The sequence below is a fragment of the Wyeomyia smithii genome, chromosome 3, assembly GCF_029784165.1.
Source record: "Wyeomyia smithii strain HCP4-BCI-WySm-NY-G18 chromosome 3, ASM2978416v1, whole genome shotgun sequence".
In the NCBI taxonomy this organism is placed as follows: Eukaryota; Metazoa; Arthropoda; class Insecta; order Diptera; family Culicidae; genus Wyeomyia; species Wyeomyia smithii.
In genome coordinates, this window is record NC_073696.1 from 4,050,281 (window position 1) to 4,072,605 (window position 22,325).

General features: G+C 40.7%; 1 protein-coding gene across 1 annotated transcript; it reads right to left on the minus strand.

Moving 5' to 3' along the window:
* Positions 1-2,000: 2,000 nt before the first annotated feature.
* On the minus strand, positions 2,001-20,363 carry LOC129731700 (clavesin-1-like). Its single transcript, XM_055691902.1, has 4 exons — positions 19,811-20,363; positions 2,629-2,933; positions 2,410-2,560; positions 2,001-2,272 (listed from the first exon to the last, which is right to left on the minus strand). Exons 1-4 carry the CDS (start codon positions 20,241-20,243, stop codon positions 2,223-2,225), a joined length of 939 nt encoding a protein of 312 aa, XP_055547877.1. The 5' UTR covers positions 20,244-20,363; the 3' UTR covers positions 2,001-2,222.
* Between the last annotated feature and the right edge of the window lie 1,962 nt (positions 20,364-22,325).

Sequence of the window (22,325 nt, forward strand, 5' to 3'; positions counted from 1 at the left end):
GACGGCCTAGCGAACACTCAACGAGCGAATTACCACTGTAGATGAGAAATTCCATTAGGATGGCCCAATTTATTTGTTTTTTTTTAAATTGTTATTTTTGATTTGGCTGAAACTTGCCACTTACAGACATGTATTTGCATTTTTATTTTTCAGGGGAAAACAGATAGTATTGAAACTAAATTGCGTTATAAACTCCCCAACAAGTGAAGAGACTCATCTTTCGAAAAATGTTTTTCGCTTAAATTGCACTTTTTATTATTTGCATCAACCCATTCACCACTGACATCACTTGACATTCAAACTTTGATCAGAGTTTACCATTTGTACTTCAGATTTTAAAATAAAAACTGTTAAACACGCTATACAGCTTGTGCAAATAAGGTTTGTAACTAGTTGGTCAAAGTTTGGATTTCGTTTATCGAGGTAGATACTTATTTTTCTCCGCGGGAAGTGTGCTAAGATTACATAACAGACTATTAAAAGTAAAAGCAAAAACCCAGCCTCTTCTGCTTCTTATAACGTGGTTATCTATATAGTTCTGTGAATAAAAAAATATTCCCGTTCAATCCTTGATTTTATTGTCATAAATGTATTTAATGATAAGGAACATCCTACTATTAAGTCCTATCCCACCAGTTTCGATTGCAATTTTATTCGCGAAAAGGAAAACTAATCGCAGCAAACACAAGCTGTGTGACGCTCCGCGGAGCGCTCCGGAGCGATGCATATGCCTGCAGCTCACGTCGGAGTGGCTGCTATGATGCTCCACGTGCGCGCGGAGCAAAGGAAATAGAAATCCAGCGTGTGCATGGGTTGCTTGGAGTAAACTCCACTGTGTGTATAGCTGATAATACGCACTCAGGAGGGCCCGCCAAGCAGCTGGAGTGAGTGAGCTCTGCAACACTGCGCGCAACTACTGATTATAAATCTGAGTCATTGGAAAGCTAAGAAAAAAATCGACACGATGCAGTGATAAAATCATTGGTATTAATCCATTAAGTGGATTATTCGAAAGAAGTTTCGAACTATTCAATGTATATCCTGTGATACCACCAAGCTGATAAAATACGGCAGGCTGCAGTGCGACCAGCAAAGATAATATTCAGCAAAGAGCCCGAAAGAGGTTGGTGACCCCATACTCGCTGGATGTGTGATGTGGATGCCGATGGTAAAAGGAAAATAAGCAACAAAATTTTTAAACTTTAAACCCCCCAAAACCCCCTTCATGTACCAGACCCTCCAATTGCATATAAATTTTTTTCATTAGTTTTTATAAGGTTATGTAGTCAAAATTCTACAATTTTTAACTTGTTTAAAACTTTGCTATTGCATCTTAAAGAACGGTTCCAAATTTTCAGATATGTATCTTAAATACAAATCAAATTCCCCCGACTCTTAAAAAAAAAAATTAAACCTATTACCGTTATTGTCTTGTATGTCAGATGGGCATTGAGTTATCTTTTGAGACTTGCCCCGATTACAATACAACCTATTAAAGTTTATTCGCCAGCAAATCTGACCCAGGAACAGTTTTCCATAATGGTTATATGGATAAACACAGTCATTTCTCTCCCAAAATGCACGCGGAATCCTAATTCCTCCATACGCATGTCAATTCTACCGTCGTCGTCATTGGGACATGCTTATGAACTTCTCTACAGACACGGTCACCAAAGGATTGATACTATCCAGTGCATCCATCAGAATGCAAATTATGTATTCAACTAGCACACCCCCAGACGACAATCAATCAGCGTCATTCAGCAGAAATCCATCGGACAGACTAGAAAACCGCCAGCCTCGAGAGGTAATAAATTTTAATACTTTACACGCACACCTCGTGCAGTAATTTCGATGCTACCTCGGATAATATCAATTCGGTTTCGTAAATGTCTTCTCCACTTGCACACGTTTGGTAATACAAGCAATTACCTTCTCACTCGACATCCACATCGCCCACTCTTGTGCGGTGCTATTCTTTCCCATTGATTAGTGCAAAATTGTCACCTTCAACTATATATTTGTAATACCTGGCTAAGTATACCGGCCTAAGAACAAGTTTCGCTATTTATTCATGTATTAAATCACTATTTTTTCAACACTCATACTACGCAAACAGCCGTCAACATTGACGGCTGCGCGAGAGTTACTGGATGGGCGATGAAGTAGGCGCTGCTGCACAGAACACAGAGAGATCCACACACTGTTTATGACATGTCAGCTCACTTTGACCTCCCCTTGGTACGGTCCTCATAACCGTACGCTTCAAGCGCTGTGAAGACAAAGAAAAGAACGCAATTAGTCGTTTAGTACGTACCACTAACCAAGAGAAGGAAAGAAAGACTTCTTCTTCTGAAACCAGTTTCAGTCTGACTCTCCTCCGCGGTAAAAGCATATGGAGTTGCTTACAATCAAAGTATTTGTCGTACAATTGCAGGAAATCTCCAAGCAGGCGGCCTTCGTACTCCGGTGCGGCCAATGTGCCACCGTACTTGGGCCTTAGGCAAGCCGGATCGATGAGCTTGGCAAGTGAGTTCCAATCCTTGTTGTGGAAATGTATCTGAATATTGTGAGAGAAATTAATAACCTGCACCCGTAATCATAAGCTTTCATTAGTGCTTAACTAACCTTTTCACGCAGTTCCTTCGAAATGAACGGCTTAAAGATCGCAAACAGTATGTTGAAGATCATCGAATTGTTGACCACGTGAATGCTGCGCAACCGGAAGGGGCACGCCTTCTGCACCCAATCCAGTATCATACCGGCATGTTTGGGACTGTTTTGGGCGATTTGTGCCATCGAGAGGCCTTCGGTGTCGAAGATGACCTTCATGCCGCTCAGCTGGGTTTCCGGATCGAGCAGAGCCGCTTCCACGCTTATCCGAATGGCGGCAATCAGCTCCACGATCGATACCTTGCTTGTGTTCCATTTCTCTGTTACGGACGGGGAAGGGAGGAAATAGATACGGTAAATATGATATGAAAACAAGAACGCCGAAAATACCCGAATTTAATGTCAACAACAAGGCAATGTGCTCTCAGTCGTGTATTCCCGTTTTTGGTGTTTCGCTAATTCAATTATGACTTGCTTGTTGCATTCGAACCGCAAAGCGAAGAATTTTCAAAGAAACACGATCAAACTGTCGGCAAGACGATTTGTTCTAGCTTTTGTTTGGCTCCGTCTGGTTCACCTTGAAATGAAGACAAACATTTGCGAAAGAATTTGATGGATTTGTTTGAGAATTATTTGCTAGAGCGTCAGTACATTACTGGACACGTTTGATGACTAGATGGGATATGCTAGAAAAGTTCCTAACAAACAGATCATCACATGACATACGGAGTTGTGATGATTCAAGTGACGCTTAGTTTGCAACTTTTGAAAACAATGGACCAAAACCGAGGCATGCCTTTTTAATGGCAGAAATGCCATCACATTCTAGTACTAAATTGAAATGTGTTGTCAGAACATAGACGTGATTGAGCGGGATTAGCTTTTTGAATCCCGTATGTTTTAGGAATCGTGATAGAAGATCGTTAAGTGAAAATGCAAAACATATTCAACTACACGCAATAATGTGCAAAAGGCGTAACGTTATCCATAAAACACAGCTTGAAGCAGATTGGACAGCTTCTTTCAAAATCTTTTATTAATACATGAACCAACATGTTTTACGATGCTGGTACTAGTAAACATTGCGTTATTCTAACAGTTTTTGTTGATCAGAAAACGAGAAAAGTATGATTATATGTTTACACGAAATATGCGTCCTTATTATCATTATCGAGATTTCACACATATTCAAAAATTTTCTCACAATCTTGATGTTGTTTCGTACCATTAAACTTTTACACGTATGATTCACAACGGTTTTCGGAGAAATCTTTCCAGTATTTTTAGAAACTCGAAGCTAAGGTGTTTTTTTTTTCTCCTGAGGCAATTAAAAAATATATGTTTGAGCATCCGCAAAAACTTCCGACCGCATACCCTTGTGTTTTGAATATTAAAAAACACAGAAACAAACAAATTCAAAGGTGAGATTTTTTTATACTCGGTAAGGCGCTACTAGAGTGAGGTTAACGGCAATTACAAACACACAAAAAAAATTAAAGAGAAAAATTCCACGTCGTCGAGAAATGGCTTAAACTATTTATAGCAGAAGTCAAAAGTCTATAGAAACAGTAGCTAACTGTTCTACCAAATTGTTCAAACTCTCTTCAACAGGGTGCCAAGAGCAAGAAGCTACAACAAGCACAGGTTTTGCACGAGAGCTCAAACTGAAAAAAAAATGGAAGATTATAATCATTCCTGTGAATACCCTTAGATACCCTTAGCAAAGATAGCTTTTTCAGAGACTCAAGTGAGTTTTCTAGTAAGCAAGCGTAGAAGCGACGAACCCGGTGCGCAACTACTCTGCTTTGAAAACTTCCATAACAGCTCGAATATTTTTTCCCTTTTTCAATTTTAAACATTTCTGAAAGGGAAGAGGGATGACAAACAAAAAATAAAATTTGTAACTGCCTATTATGTTTATTAAATATGGATGAAAGAGCAATTTTATTTAGGAAAGTGTGTAAAAAACTGAACTACGTCTAAACTATTATAATACTATGATTTTTGTGATAAATTATGGAAAAGGGTAAAAAGTTGCGCTAAAAAAGTTTACACACCCCCAAATACATACAACGATTTGGGTGTATTCTACAGAGTTTTAGTGTGTATTTTGCAACTTTCTCGAATGTGAACATTGCGTCTAACTGTTTTTTCATTATTTTTTTCAAAGGACATTCGAGATGTAAGGTATGTGAATAATATATCATTGGATTAAGCAACTCTTGCAGAGTAGAAAAACAAACTATTGCTATTTTTGTTACAAAATGGCGATTGTGAAGCGATTGCCGTGAACCGCTTTTTATAGTCGTGCCCAAACCCACCTATCACCAAAACAATTTTTTTTTCATCATCTATATAAGTGTCGCTAGTGAAGTACACATGATTATATCTTTAAAATTTTTCTTCGCAAAATGGCAACGGTTTGGAAGAAAAAATTCTGTTTTCGACCAAAAAATCGACTTTTATTGTTTATAATTTTTGTTGCTGCTAATCAATCGCTAAAATTGTGTGTACATCACTAGATAATCTAATGAACAAGCTACAGTTAAAGTTTCAAGTCAATCGGATGTAAACTTTTTTAGTTCTACTGCTCGCCGATTTTGAAAACATGATTTTGAGAAAAACGCGTTTAAAGTTTCAAAATGCTTTAAATCTTAAGAATCGCAATAATAAAGCCCACAATAATTTTTTTACCATCAGTCAGCTATCCCTGCGCCGTAAAGTTGTCCTTTCTGGGCCTTATTCGCCTCTTCTTCCTTTTTTTGTCTAATGTTTTTTGTCTAAATGCGCCTAGACTCTTTCGCGATACTGGACCTGCGATGCTCAGCGACTTTGACGCGGTTGGCGTCCGATCCCACGCAAAACTCGTACATGTTCGGTCCAACGGTTAACCCAAGAGCATGATTATGTATTAGAAAACAGTTAAAAATATCGGCATCACCGCAGTTAAAACAAGACACAAGAATCTTGACGCCTAGTCCACGCTTGCTCGACTGTGAAAACCGCACATAACTATTACTCCTAATTTAAAGAGGGAAGTAAATACAGTGAAAATGTACGAAACAGTAGCCAAAATGCCTATCAACATCGCGATCACGGTTTAAATCAGAAGTTTTTAATTTTTTGCCAAGGTACTAACGTACTCCGAATCGCCTTTGAACGCATAGCGGTTAGGCAGGTTTCGGTTACTAATTTTACTCCGGGTTATTCTGGTACTTCTTCTTTTACTGCCTTTGTGGTCATTGTACACCTTGTCAATCATATTCAAGTACTTTTGAATATGACTCACAGTTAAAAAGTATAGAAAAACTCAAACAGAGCACGTACACAACGAGAACGGCTGATCGAAGGGAAATTGTGAGTAAACACGTGCTGTAGAAACGCTGTAACGGTCGAAACTTGATGAAGCGACCTCTATACTTTAAATTTGAAACACGATATCGGCCATAGGAAACTTTGTAAGCACCGCCAAATTAAACGAAAAATGTGATAATGGAGCAAAAAAGTTGTTCGGTAAAAATTGATTTAAACGAACTTTCAGTTTAGATCTGTACCTTGGCGATTGAGATTTTGATTTTAGGATAGTTTTAGCATAATTTAGGTCAATAAAAAAAATGTCAGAAAAAAACAATTTTTTTGGTGGATATTACCCCATAAGTGCTCTTGAAGTTTTCGTGTTCAAAATTGGAAAATTTTGTTGCAAAATGCCCGAAAAAGTGTAAGTTTTGATCAGCATCCGAAATTCGATTATTGAACATCACAAAAAGCCGTTATACTGCCGATATTGTCATATTCCACAAAGATACTAGGATTGTGCAGATGTACAAAAAATGTGGTTCTATCTCACCAGCTAAGCGATCGGCGCGTTCACCAAAGACAATTGGCCGAATTGGCAGAATTATCGAGAGAGCGGACCAGGATTGGACCAGGCCTCGAAAATTGCAAAACAGATTGAATTCGTACGGAATCGCTTTTATAAGAGGTCTTAAGGGGAGAGTAGCACTAAAAAAGGTAAGGTTATCCAGAAAAATATATCAATAAAAGATTCAAGTGAGCCATCAACTTCATTTCATGGACTAGTGACTTAAAGGGAATCTATGGCTACATTTGGTGCCTGATACCTACCATTTTGAAATGAAAGATGGTTTTCTCAGTTTCTAAAAATCTGAATACTCTGCAATATGGATATTTTCGTAATCGGAATGATGTCCAGTGATTATTTATCAATGACACTATTTTTAAATTAGAAAGCTAGGTAAAATTGATGAAAGTGATCAATGTATTCGAAACCACACGCAAAAGTTGAAGCTTACATCAACCGATGTGTCCTCTCAAAACGCACATTGAATGCTCTGGCTTTTGCACAACAAATGTGTCAACAGGATAACGCAACAGTTGCGTAATGAATACATTGACAGAGATCGGAATCAGACTATGTATAAAACACACAAAATCGTGATGTTTCGGTAGACTTCGGTTTTGGGCAAACGATCACTTTTGGGGCGCTCAAAAAACCGCTGGTAACTTTCGCAAATCAGTGCGTATTAAAGGCCCGTGCATACCTAACCATCGTCAGCAACCGAAACAGCCAATAGCGAGCCTCGTTGCAACAGAATTTACTGACGCTGGTGCCAGTTACGTGGAACCGAATGCATATGAATGAAACCAGAATCGTCGTTAAATGCAAAATGTTTGGAACAAATCCAATGTCTTTTCAATTGTTATTGATTCGATGATGTTTTTGAATGAACGGATTCATAATTTTTATAATTGTTATAATTTATTAAAAATTCATCTGACAGAGTGTGTGTCTTAATGAAAAACTTAATACTAGAACAATGTCAATAAATTGGCACAAAAGGTTACCTAACGCGAATTCTATTTTTAAAAGCTGTGCCAGTTATATTAAAATCGAACGCATCTGCTACTGTGTTAAAGCTGGCCGACATAAAGCGTATTGGGTCAAATTGACCATATTGTGCGTTGCGTTGAGGCAGGTTCAACAGGGGTCTTGGTCTGAGAGATCGTTCGGGGGCATATATATCCAGGTGGCCGAGGAATTCCGGGGCGTCGATTTCATTTAAAAGAACTTTACCAATGAATACAGCTTGCGCCTCGAATCGTCTCTGCTCATGAGTTTGCATTCCCAAAAGCCGACAGCGATCAGTGTAGGCTGGCAGATTTGAGGAATTGCGCCAAGGAAGGAATCTCAGCGCATATCGTACAAATTTACGTTGTACGGATTCAATTCTGGCAATCCAGGAGTTGTGAAATGGACACCATACAACGGAGCAGAATTCTAAGATAGACCGCACTAGAGAGAAATACAGCGATCTGAGACAAAACGGATCACGAAACTCGTTGGCTATCTTAAACATGAATCCGAGTTGTCGATAAGCTTTAGCGATGATCTCGTTGTAGTGCAGTTTGAAAGATAGCGCAGTATCCAAAATAACTCCTAGGTCTCGAATTTGTGTCACTCTAGATAGAGGCTGACCGGACATAGTATAATCAAATAAGATTGGCTTCCTTGTCCGATAGAAGGAGGTAACACTACATTTCTGAACGCTTACAGAAAAAGGTTTCTAGAGAACCATAGGCTGAAAATATTCACCAGTTGCTGGAGCTCAACGCAGTCCGCATAATTTCTCACGACTTTAAAGAGTTTAACATCATCGGCGTACAATTTACGGCAACCTTCCGGAAGTAACAAAGAAATATCATTGATGAATATCATGAAGAGTAGCGGTCCTAGGTTGCTACCCTCCGGGACTCCAGAGACATTCGTGAACTGTGCAGAAAACTCACTTCCTATCTTCACACAGAGTGTTCGATTCATCAAGTAGGAACCAACGGATTCGGAACGGATTCCTGTTAGTGAATCGATCAGTTCATATTTGCGTTAACCTAATCAGTACCAAAATCATCAGTATTGATTACTGCTTGCACTGCTTTAACGATAGCAGCAGCCTGGAAAATATTACCAATACCAGTACGAATCAACATGGCAATACATTGAACATTCGCTAGAGCACCAAATTCGTTGTGAACAACACAACAACATTCGTTGTACTGGTTCCGAAACATCGCAAAAAAATGCTCAATAAAGACGCAATACTGATGTGGTTACGCACAGTCCAGCTTTTGCGTGCAGGATCACGCTCTCAGCAACCCGAAATCGGTGTTCGACGCAATGAATAACGACAATAGACCAAATATCGACGTTCGATGCTATTTCCGAAACCAAAATGGCAACTATAGTTGTCTAGAAAATGAGAAATATGCTGAAACACTCTTTTATGACGGTATTTCTGGAACCAACATAAGGCAAAGAAACCGAAAATTGATGTCACACCAATTTTCGTTTCTTGAAAGATTTTTACAGTCGAATATCGGTATTTTCGTAAACAGGGTAAGAACGACAGGCTGAAAAATGCTGTTTAAGAGATTGATAAGGGTGGTGCAGACGAATTTCATACACCATTTCAAGAAAAGGTTTCTATCATGAGAGAATCGACTTTCTCAAGTGTTCTGCATACCATTTTAACCTCTGATTATCGACTGGAGGGGTACTCTTATATTTCAAGCGTTTTTCATCAGTTTTTTGTTTGCTGAAACTAATGTGTTTGGTGTGAGTGGTTGCTGCAGGCTGTAGAGACGCTCGAATATGAAACATTTTCAATGGGTTCAGTAAGATGAGTACGAATCATTGTTTCGATTTTGTTATGTGTTGATAATCGAGCTCATACCCAGTGAAAAATGTTCGACGCCCTATCTTTCGCCGCACTGAAAGTGCAGAAATATGTCCCGTGCTTACATTGCAATATTGGTTTTTTTTTCTTCATCTATAATTTATTTGACACGGCACAAATACAATTTAATGTTTAACGGTGCCAATTATATCTGGTAGCTTACTTTCTAAAGTATCTTAATAACTAAAAGCAAATTTTTTATCCTCGCTGCCGAATACGAGCTGAAACTAAATCTAACTTAAAGCTAGAATGTTTTGCATTAAAAGCACTGATTTGTTGTTTGATGGTTTTCCATCGTCATAGGTAAGCAGCATATTGAATATGTTCCGCTGCTGGGCCAAGATATTACGGACTGGCATATTGGGTTGTCTCCCTCGGGACCTGAGAGTATCGTGCGGGTCTAGTTGCTGTTTCCGAATCCGGGGTCTTAACGTGTTCTTGTCGTTTGGTTGGATGTAGGCGGAAGGGAATAGGATTAAACTGGGGCGTGGATGGTTTTCAGGAAAACGTATATAAGGGACATGTAGGATAGGTCACGGCTCGCCAAGACATCACGAACAGGAACAGCCGGCTGCCTACTTTCGGCCTGCAGGGAAGCTATTAATTTAGACCTGGCGTCACGGTGTACAGGGCATGACCAAACCACATGCTCTATGTCGTGATAACCCTCACCACAGGCACAGATACCACTTTCCCCGAGCCCAACACGACGGAGATGAGCGTCAAATCTATAGTGATTGGACATAAGCCGGGACATCACGCAAATGAAATCCCGACCTACATCCAACCCCTTGAACCACGGGTTCGTCGATACTTTGGGGATTATGGAATGTAACCACCTTCCCAATTCCCCTCTGGTCCAAGCATTTTGCCAACTGATGAACGTATTCTGACGTACAAGTGCGAAAAATTCATTAAAAGCAATTGGTCTTTCATAAATATCACCGTTTGTTGCGCCCACCTTAGCCAAAGAGTCCGCTTTCTCATTGCCCGGTATCGAGCAGTGAGAAGGGATTCGCTAAGGTAATCTGAAACGATTTTTCGGATAAAGCACTCAGATGTTCCCGTATTTTCCCCAGGAAATACGGAGAGTGCTTAACATCTTTCATCGATCGGAGAGCCTCAGTGGAACTGAGACTGTCCGTAAAGATGAAATAATGGTCCGTGGGCATTTTTTCGATAATCCCTAGGGTGTACTGAATTGCAGCCAATTCTGCGACGTAAACAGAAGCAGGATTATCGAGCTTATGGGAGACGGTTAAATTGTTATTGAAAATACCGAAGCCAGTGGACCCATCAAGAAGTGATCCGTCAGTGTAGAACATATTGTCGCAGTTGATGTTCCGATATTTATTGGAAAAAATTTTAGGGATCTGCTGCACGCGTAAATGATCCGGGATTCCACGAGTTTCTTCTATCATGGATGTATCGAAAAACACAGTAGAATCAGAAGTATTTGATAAGTCGACACGATTTGGAATATTCGAAGAAGGGTTAATATTTTGGGACATGTGATGGAAATACAATGTCATAAAACGGGTTTGAGAATTGAGTTCGATTAACCTTTCGAAATTTTACATCACGGGACGGTTTAAGACCTCACATTTGATAAAAATACGAGAAGACAGGCTCCAGAAGCGGGTTTTCAATGGTAGTGCTCCAGCTAAGACCACCAAACTCATCGTATGGGTCGACTGCATGCAACCTAAGGCGATACGCAAACAACGATATTGTATTCGCTCCAGTTTGATCAGATGTGTGTTTGCTGCGGAGCGGAAGCAGAAACACCCGTATTCAATAACAGACAATATCGTTGTTTGGTAAAGCCTTATAAGCTCTCCTGGATGGGCTCCCCACCATTGTCCGGTTATTGTACGAAGAAAATTCACTCTTTGTTGACTTTTTTCATCAGATACCTCACGTGACAACCCCAGGTGCCTTTAGAGTCGAACCAGATACCAAGATATTTGTGTACCAAAACCTGAGAAATCGTTTCACCCATTAATTGTGTTTGAAGCTGAGCAGGTTCATGCTTCCTAGAAAAAACTACTATCTCAGTCTTCTTCGGAGAGAATCCGATACCTGGCTGTAAAGCCCAAGCAGACAAATTGTCCAAGGTATCTTGCAATGGTCCTTGCAAATCGGCAGCTTTGGCTCCTGTAACAGAGATTACACTGTCGTCTGCAAGTTGTCTTATCGTGCATGAATTTGCCAGACATTCGTCGATGTCATTTACATAAAAGTTGTAAAGAAGGGGGCTTAAACATGAGCCCTGGGGAAGACCCATGTAGCTAATGCGAAAAGTTGCCAAATCGCCGTGCGTAAAATGCATGTGCTTTTCGGACAACAAATTGTGCAAAATATTGTTTAAAATTGGAGAAAATCCTTGTCGGTGAAGTTTACCCGAAAGAATGTCAATAGAAACGGAATCAAAAGCCCCCTTAATGTCCAAGAACGCAGACGCCATTTGTTCTTTGCGAGCATACGCCAGCTGAATATCTGTTGAAAGCAACGCAAGACAATCATTCGTCCCTTTGGCACGGCGGAAGCCAAATTGAGTATCTGATAGTAGACCATTTGATTCGACCCAGTGGTCTAAGCGACGGAGTATCATTTTTTCCATCAATTTCCGGATACAGGATAGCATTGCAATCGGCCTATAAGAGTTGTGATCAGAAGCTGGTTTCCCTGGTTTTTGGATGGCGATCACCTTCACTTGCCTCCAATCCTGCGGTACAATGTTTTGCTCCAGGAACTTATTGAACAAGTTCAACAAGCGCCTCTTGGCATTGCCGGGTAGATTCTTCAACAAGTTGAATTTGATTCTATCTAACCCAGGCGCGTTATTGCTACAGGACAGGAGGGCAACTGAAAATTCTGCCATCGTAAAAGGTGATTCTATCGCGTCGTGGCCCGGAGACGCATCACGAACAATATTTTGCTCAGGAACAGAGTCCGGACATACTTTCCTGGCAAAATCAAATATCCACCTACTTGAAGACTCCTCGCTTTCGTTGACCGTTACGCGATTCCGCATTCTTCGGGCTGTGTTCCAAAGAGTGCTCATCGATGTCTCCCTCGACGTCTCGTTCACGAACCGACGCCAATATCCGCGTTTCTTTGCTTTAGCCAAGCTTTTAAGCTTGGTATCAAGCTCCGAATACCGTAAACAGTCGCCAGGTATACCTCCCTTCTGGTAGGCCAAAAACGCGTCGGATCTTTGCGTGTAGACATCGGAGCACTCTTGGTCCCACCACGGAGTGGGAGGCCGTTCTTTAATCGTTACGCCGGGATATTTCTTCGTTTGGGCTTGCAACGCGGCGTCGAGAATCAAGCCCGCGAGGAGGTTGTATTCTTCAAGTGGTGGATGATGTTGAATCGACTCGACCGCTTTTGAAATCATTTCCTCGTATAACTTCCAATCGACATTCCGTGTGAGGTCATACGGAATGTCAATTGGTCGCATGCGAGTTGACCCGTTAGTAATTGAAATAAGAATAGGCAAATGGTCGCTACCGTGAGGATCGAGGATTACCTTCCATGTGCAATCCAACCGTAGCGACGTCGAACATAAGGATAGATCCAAAGCGCTTGGGCGCGCTGGAGGTTTCGGGAAACGTGTCATTTCGCCGTTGTTCAAAATAGTCATGTCGAAGTCATCGCAAAGGTTATACATTAAAGAGGAGCGGTTATCATTGTAAGGGGAACCCCAAGCCACGCCATGAGAGTTGAAGTCTCCCAAAATCAAACGTGGCGAGGGAAGAAGTTCTATTAAATCAAAGAGCAGCCGTTGCCCAACCTGTGCTCTGGGAGAAATATATATTGAGGCAATACAAAGCTCTTTACCTTGTATTGTCATTTGACATGCGACAACTTCGATGCCTGGAATCGAGGGGAGGTTAATACGATAGAAAGAATAGCACTTTTTAATCCCTAAAAGTACTCCTCCATATGGGGTGTCTCGATCAAGGCGAATAATATTGAAATCATGGAAGTTAAGATCAATATTTGAAGTAAGCCAAGTTTCACAAAGGGAAAATGCATCGCATTTGTTTTTATTTATCAAAACTTTAAACGAATCAATTTTTGGTAAAATACTTCTACAATTCCACTGTAAGACAGAGATAGAATCCTTCATATACGCAGTTGAATTAGGCATCGAAGGATACAATCGCTGCAAGGAGGGGCCATTGGGCAGTCAACTGCTTCAAAAATGATCTAACTGTTGGGAGAAATGCTGTAAGAAAAATTTTAATTGGATCGGGTACATTGAAAGTTTCAAAAATCTAGTCCACAATGTCAGAAAATTTCACTAATCCAGAGTTTGTTTCATCAACTGGATGTGCAAAAGGAGCAACTGGGGTTTTAGATGTTCCTGGCAGTGCTGGGAACTCCTTCTGGGACTTTAAATTTGCAAGCCCAGGAGGAGTTTGCTTCGGTTTTTCCGCAGCACTGTTTGGTTTGCTTGTAACTTTCATTTCACTTTGAGAAATCTTAGGACCTTTTCTGGGAAGTTTAGGAGAGGAAATATTTTTCCTCTTTCTAGACTCCCCAGGATTGGCGTAAGATGTTCCCGCTGGTGAATCGTCAGAATCGGTTCCATCAGAGAACAGCAGATCATAAGGGTTTGATGTAATGGGAGAAGTGGTAACGGTCTTCTTCAGCATCTCAGCGTAAGAACGCTTCGAACGCTCTTTGAGAGACCTCTTTATTTTATCCCTGCGCTGCATGAACACCGCACATGTCGAGAGCTCATGCTGACTCTCCCTGCAGTGAATGCATTTTTCAGCATTTTTACTGCAGGAATCATCCGCATGATTCTCCCCACACTTGCCACAACGTGCCTTATTGCAGCAGTAGGCGGCGGTGTGGCCTAACTGCTTACAATTCAGGCAGTTCATGACGCGAGGCACATATAATCGCACAGGGAGACGAACCCGGTGGATCGAGACGTGGCTTGGTAGCGCTGACCCGGCGAACGTAACTCGAAACGAGTCTGACGGGGTGTATACTGTTTTGCCACCGATGATCGATGCTGACCGCAATTGCTTGCAGTCGAGCACCTTTACATCGGGACAGGTTTTGTTTTTAAAGCACCCTTTGGCACTTGCCAGTATACACTCGACGGACAGACTCGAATCGGTTATGACACCGTCGATCTCCACGTCTCGTGCGGGTATGTAAACGCGATACTCGCGTGTGAAGAGCTCAGAGCAAGCTATAACGTTGGCCTCTTTCAGGTTACTGACCACGACACGGAGCTTGTTAGGCCGGACCTTGGAAATTTCGGTCACGCCCTTGTACTCCTTCGTCAGGTTTTTAGAAATCTGCAAGAGGTTCAACTGTTTCGATTTCGGTCCCGCCTTTGGCCGAAAATAGACAGTATAGCTGCCCTGGGCTCCGTCTGGGTAAAGCCTGGGGCGAGGGGGGACTGAAAAATGAACAGGGGAGGGGGTAACAGAAGGGTCAGGGTCAGAGGGGTTCGGGGATGGTGGCGCGGGAGGCGAGGGATCTACATCCATCCCGCTAAGTCTAGCGCACTAGCGCCGACAAGAGCACGTACCTTTTTACTTCTCCCTTCCAGTAAGGTTGGTTGTCCGATCGTTCGAAGTTGCAGCCGTTACAGCCAGCAGCACCAATACAGCAGCACCAAACAGCCACCAGCAGCGAGCCAGGTGTGAGATCACTCCACACAGCGATACAACTCACTGTCAACTGATGGCTTCTTCTTTTTCCTCTTTTGTGTCTCGTCCACTGCTGTAGCACAATTCAGCCAGCAGCCAAATCGGCTTACGCACCAGCTGGTAGTCACGATGCGAAACAGTTGCACAAAGGCGCGACCTTGAACCCGGATTTATTTCACTCGACCAGGCAAACAATGCCAACACTTGTTCACACGTGTTTTGTTTTATATTCTATCGGAGCGATCACCGATCACACGTCCGATACTGATGCGTGTTCGGCACAGAATGGATATTGGGTTTTGTTTCCTGCTGATTTTTTCGATCTTCATCGTACATTCTTTATGCGTTTGCTTATGACGATATATGACATTTCCCGTACATACACTGACAAAGGTGTATAGCCATTTTACACGGTAGGATACACGGTATTTGTTGATGTTGATGTTGCTTTTTTTGTGCGTTATGCCAGCTGTTTCATGTTTCCTGTTAAAATTTTATCCATAAATTGAGTTATGAAACGTCTCGTAAAATGGTCTGTAGCCGATTGGGTCGTTCCTGTTTCGCTCGACCTACGAATCGTATTTTGGTACTCCGATTTTTCCACTTTTTGTCGATAACGCGTGAACTTGTGGATGATCTGTTTGGATGACTTTATGCAGTGAATAGTTGTAGAAAGGAGCGACACGTCTGAGCGAGCGCTGCAATGTTGTTGTAATAACTTATTTCAATTCATGTTTTCAGCCGCAGAAAGGAACCATGAGTCGGGTTTTTTTTGTGAATTTTGAAACAAGTCTTTGTGAAATAAAACATAACCGTATTTGGCATCGTTTTACATCAAAATTTCAAAAATGAAAAATTTTGGATTGTGCCAGTGTTGCACAAAACCGACAGTATCCCCACCTGACTGTAAGGACGTGGCCGGCGCCGTTATTGATCGATGAAAAATCGGGTCATTGAATGATGTACAGTGAGGAGAAGTTACCACTCCCAGTCGTTCTTTAGTTAATTCATAGTGCATTTTTTAGTGGCTCGGACCCATCGTGGAGTAGCAACCATTGATATGTACAGCCTACTAAGCTAAGCTTAGCTATTTTGCATACCAATTCAGCCCCTTCCATTGCAGAGTCTACCAACGTTTCCAGCATTTCTTTTCGAATTGATGATAATGATTCCACTCTCCCTATCAGTGACTGTATGATGACTAAGGATTGCCCAAACAGCATCTTCAGCGACGTTTTCGGTAAGCATCAACCGGCTTTTCACGTCATTATAGGCTCTTTTTTCAGACTTTTTTAAAGGCGAACTATGTTCTCATCCTTCGTGAATCCGCACATCGTGGTCTCCATGATCACCAGAAAATAAAAGCAATTCTTTGGCAACCGCATGTCGAGTTGCGATCTGGGAGCGGGAGAATTGTAGTTGTCCTCGATCGACGGATTTAGTATTGACCTTCTACCTGTATCAGCAGTGGGCCCAGGGAAAAGATCTGAATCTCTTTGACGAACCTGTGTTGATTGCGGTATGGTTTCAGTTACTTCCTGGCCTTTTGCTCTACGGTTGGCTCGTGGTTCAGGTATTTGGTTGAATAATATTAGACTTTCCGATCACCATGGACGAGTCATTGTTGTGACGATTTTTTAGCTGTCGTTGTTATTCGTAAAGATGCCTTTGTTGTTACAATTACTGTTCGGCCTCTGATTCGGATCGTGACGCTTCTTGTTGCTCTTTCAACTGCTTCTCCTGCATCGCAAGCTTTTGTCGCTGTTGTTGCTCGTAGTGTCGGAATTGCTGTTCCCTCTCCAACTGTTTACCGGTTGCTGCATCAACTTATCTCGACGCAGTTGTTCTTGCAGGTCTTGTTGAGCTAGGGCTTCCTCATGCAACCGTTGTCGTCTTTTCAACTGTTCGTCACGATTATTTTTTTCTTCTGTTATACGAGTTATGGCTGGTTCCCATTCGACTGGATTAGTGTTCTCTTCCGGTATACAATTCGTTGTTTGAAGCCACTCTTCTATTCGTCTTCGGGAAGCAATAAGTAGATCTTCTACTTATCAACTACTCGTTTACTGCTATTTTTGCTTCTTGTCTTCGGTGATCTTCTTGTTGTTGCTGATACGCTCGCTCCTGCTCCTCCAACCTAAGCAGTTGAAGCCAGGTGCGATTTCGTACGGACCTTTGCGAAGATGCGAAGATAGATATTTCTGAATGCGTTTCCAATACGTCGATCACGGGTAGCACACCCGACGGAATGTTTATAGATGAAGCTTGATTTTCGTGCGCAGGATTTTGACCATTCAGCCTTACACCATGATGACTGTTGATCGAATATTAGGATTGGAAGGGGCCACCTGCTGGTTGGTCGCCGGATCTTCCAGCAATTTAGCTGTTTTTTTTTTTTTGATCAACTCGGGCCGGTCGACGAAACTGTTAGCAATTCGCCGATCTTACAATGATGTCCGTCTAAAGCTGCCTTAGTTCACCGAACCAATTTTTGTGTACCTCTAGCTCTTATATGAAACTTCCTCCGATACACCAACATAGAAATAATGATGCCATATTCCAATATTCCACAATATTTTCAGCCACATCAGTAACGCAGAAAGTTTGGGAATATAAAAATCAGCTCTTATTTGTGATATTAATGATAATGATTTTGCCGCAATCCTCTTGTGCCGCGTTCAGTGAAACAGACACGGAAGCGATTTAGAAAACATTTGTAACGTTTCCATGAAAAATAAACATTAGTTTTTGACTGTTTTAAAATTATTTCATTTCTTGTGTCAGATTTTTAAACAAAACACGAACATCATTTTATTATTTTATTATTATTATTATTATTTTATTATTATACTCAAATTTGAGAGGAAGTTACGCAGTTCTAATAATTTTCATTAATTTTTGGATTGAATAAACAGAGTAAATTCGACTCGGTTTCTGGCGTATGGCGGTCTCACTAAAGGACGGGTAACCTTGAAAGCACTCAAATTATGGTACTTCCAAAAAAATGAGTGTGCGTGCTTCAAAGTTTTCCTTAAAAAAGACTATCAAAAACAGCCGAAACGTCGGATAATGTGAAGAATTCTATAGAGCGTCAATTTTTTTTTTCTTAAAATTCTTAAAACTGAAATCTATGTTAAGCAAAATACAAGCAGAATATCTCAAATTGAATTGTAAATGTATCGGAAAAAAATAAAAATTTCCGGCCACCATATTTCGGAACTGGTCACCCTAATGCCAAACAAAAAAATGAGTCTGATTATTTTCGATGGAGATCTGGAGATTTGGGCACAATCGACAGAATCGAGGAATAAAATATGCAAAAATTATAGAAAATCTAAAATTTTCATCATGTTTTGAATTGAGTTTACTTGTTCATTAAAATAAACTTATTTGGTAGCATAATATCAAGGGATTTTTGTCCCAGGAAAAACGGAAAACAAATAGAAAGGACGTATTTTTGTTGAAGAACATCAATAACTTTGAACAGGATAGAGATATTTACGATTTCAGCATTGCAGTGCGCTCTATTGGTAATTAATTAAATCTTTTTTGGAGTGTATATTTTTTTCGGAAAGACAAAATTATTATCTACAACTTTGCCGAATACGTCATACCGATCAAACAAACCGTTCTTGCTCTAAAAATTATTGCTATCATCAATACTTTCGCATTTTTAAATAGCTTCTCAAAAAAAAAGTTCCAAAAAATTAAACCAATAACACAAAATGGCATCTTTTGACTACTTCTATGCAAAGTTTCAGGCGAATCAAACATGGTTGATTGAATTGGTTGCCCGTTTTTGTGGAATTGCGCTTTTAGAGATTAATAAATTATGCCTTTACTGAAATATAAGAGACATATTGTGATTTATACTCTATTAGCTAAGCGTAGTGTTCTAGTTTGTGAAATACAAATTTTTAGTAGAACACATAAAAACTAAGTACAAGAAAATTTGTTGTAAGAAAAATGTTTGTTTAGCCTCAATATAGTAAAGTTTGCTCAAAATTTGAATCGAAGCCGAAATAAATATCCTCTGTATTTCTTATGTGCAAGCCATGTTAGAAACTGTAACAACAATCATATCACTAATATGCTAAAACCATTTAGATCGACGAGAAATTTCGTTTGCCAAAAATGCTGCTCGCAAAACCTGTTTTGCCGATATGCAACTGTGTCCTGGAAGTTAATTCAAACTGATGCGAAACTCAGAACCAGTTTTTGCAACCGACTATAAGAGCAATTAATTACCTGTCACGTTACTAAAATTCCAACATCTAAATATTGAATATTAGAGTACTGAAAACGATGATTTCCAAAATCCAGGTAATTCTTGACTGCCAATCTTGTGTCGACCGTCGCCACATCGTCATCTTTCACGACACTATGAATCTACAGTTCAAAGCCCATGATTCTAGGAATAAAATCTGCATTGATTAGATTTTAATATAATCTCTATCCGAAAAGATTTTAATATAATCTTTATCTTTATCCGAATACTTCACGAGGAAAACCATGTGACATGGTAATTCGAAAGCAATTATTGTCAAAAGATCAAATAATTATCCTAAGCGTTATTCAACCATCGCATCAAACAAATCACTTCACGCAAATTCCCATAGCACTGTACACATCCAATCAGCTTGATGAATAGCAGGGCAGTTAGTTGACCCCTGGGAGAACAGATTCAACTTAAGTATAAGTCTAGATATCAAACGAATAACCTTTTCCTCGTTGCTGTGAAATTAAACAACAAAAACTCACTTCCAACTTCCACCACGCATAGGGCGGCTCCATCGGAGTCCCGATCCGGCATGAACCAGATCATTCCCTCGTCGAAGACATGCCGCACCGAGGACGGAGTCGATGTGTTTTCGTAGTACTCCCGGCTTTTGGCCTTCATCCGGAACGCGAACTGGATCATCTGGAATGCCTTGCGGGCGTCATAGTGGCAAGGCCGCAGAAACTTCACCAGAAACGCATCGCTTTCGGTGGGCACAAACAGGGTCGGTTCCGTTTTCAGCAACTCGCGCAACTGACTGAGTGATTTTTCCACATTTTCCGGTGTTTCATTAATTTCCCGGGCCGCCTTTGCCTTCAGCACCGGATCGGTGTACTCGTCCGCTTGAACGAAGATTGTAAACCCATTGCCAAGATCAATGTAAGGATAATCCTTCTCGTTGCGTTTTATGGACATCTTAAAATTCTCTCACTACTATCGTTCACCATAAACACTTGAAGGTACGCTTTCACAGGAAAAAGCTCTTCTGAACCACACTCACTCACTGCTGGCGGTAGAATAAAGCAAGCCGCGATCGTGTCCGTCTGCTTTATACAGTAGGCGTGCTAATTTCTGTTCTGTTTGTATTCATGATCGAACGTCGCGAGTTCTTGTCGGCGTCGTCATACTCGTCGTCGTTTTCCACGTCGGTGCTTTCGCACTGATGTAAGCCATTCCAAACTGCTTTGCAAGTCGATCTTAACCGATTATTTTTGATCATTTTGTGATTTTATAAAAATAGTTTATATAAATATAGATAGAAAAAAGATATTTTCTCCATTTCGCGTGGTATTACTTATCTGCATACGCGTGAGCGATCACATCAAGTTGGCATCTCGACCGGTTGCTGGCTCATCAGCCCTTTGCCCTGTGGGCATAATTCGTAGTTGTGATCATCAGAACGGCCTTGCACTTTGAAATGGTTTTTCCCCGCTCTGCATTGTTTAATTATTGATTTTGGGCGTAAGCTTCCGCTTTCGAATGCTGTATTTCAACATACAAAAGTCAAATTTTGTCACCGATGAATCCGCATGACGCAGGGCAATGACATCTTCTCAATCGTGCCATTATACCTGCTTGTTATGGCACTTTTTATCCGACATGATTTGCCATAAAACCGGATACAATCAAAATGAAACAGCGTGACTCGACGGTTTAGCACCGAGAACTTTGGCTGCAATGACAATTAGTATAACGATAATTAGGCTTCTAGAAGCCAAAAAACTTTACAGTCGGAAGTCATTATGATGGTAAGCGGAGTCAAATTTCAAGTATATGACACGTCAACCGTGCATTTCCGTTCGTAGAATGCATCTTAGAACATCTTCTCTTAGTTAAAATTTCAAATCAAATTACAACTAGCGGGGCAACTATCATCAAATGTACTCGCATTGTAGTTTGTCGTCTCTCATTAACCTTCAAAGCACAGCCATAAACAACAAGGCCTGAAGAAGTTCCAATGTTGCAACGATTTTTCTATTCCATCCAGCGTCGTCGGTTGTTTGTGGAGAATTTTGTGTGTTGTGAACAAATAAACTAGTTTCGTTTCTGTGTCCAGCAGACTGAGTCATACGGCTCCAAACTCTCCGTAGACTGTTAGCGCATAACAACTATTCTAATGTTGGTAAATACGCTGCTGCAGAGAGAGAGAGATAGATTTTAGTCGCGCAACAACAAGCTTAGTTTTTAGTGGCGGTACGTACTTTGTGCGATGCGCGCATGCTCTTTTGAATGGGCCTTGATGGGTACACGATTTGTCTTGGGGACCGTTTATGATTAGCTTTAAAAAAGTTTATGTTATAAAGTGAATGAACTCAACTGGATGGCTGGCGGTTTAATGTAATGCGATTGCGCTCAAAGGACAAGGAAATCAGATCGTGTTAGTGGGACGATCTTTTGTAAGAGCTCGTAGTTCACTTCATAGTTAAAACAAATGACGGCTGACTCTCTGGGTTTGGTTAGAAAGAACAGATATCTTTTTGTTAATATTTCCGAACCAATGCTTCAAAAATATAGTATCTTCCATTTTTCAAAGTCATTGATTCCAACCGGAACGAATCTCCCCAGTTTCCAATCTGTTTCGATCCGGTTTTATTGATATTTTTGTGAATGAAATAATGACAAAGCCGGGTGCTAGGAAGTATCGGAATGACGAAATTCTGCTTAGTCACAGTGTCTTTCAGAATAGAAGAAAACAAGTAGATTCAATTCAATTCATTTATCACCTGGTAGTGTCCGAGTTGCATAACGTTAAGTAGTTGCATATACATAACTATCTAATTTATAATAATCCTATTTACTACTTCAACTTTACAACAATAATATATAATTATGCTTGTCTAGAGTTCTAAAATTCGAGGCCGCCCCTCTTGAAATTTGCTTCCGAAGTCGAACGCTTAATCTTAGAAGACATCAAATTCCAATTTACCACATCTCTGACGAACATCGTGTTAGCGTAGCCAGCCGTACTGTTTCGTGGAATTATGTAGTTTTGAGAAC

Excerpts from the sequence above, each read along its gene's own strand:
- LOC129731700 (XM_055691902.1), bottom strand. The coding sequence starts at position 20,243 with ATGTCCATAAAACGCAACGAGAAGGATTATCCTTACATTGATCTTGGC. Across the intron at positions 2,934-19,810 it reads ATGCGTGGTGGAAGTTGGAA|AGAAATGGAACACAAGCAAG; the intron begins GTGAGTTTTTGT and ends CGTCCGTAACAG. Across the intron at positions 2,561-2,628 it reads CGAAGGAACTGCGTGAAAAG|ATACATTTCCACAACAAGGA; the intron begins GTTAGTTAAGCA and ends CACAATATTCAG.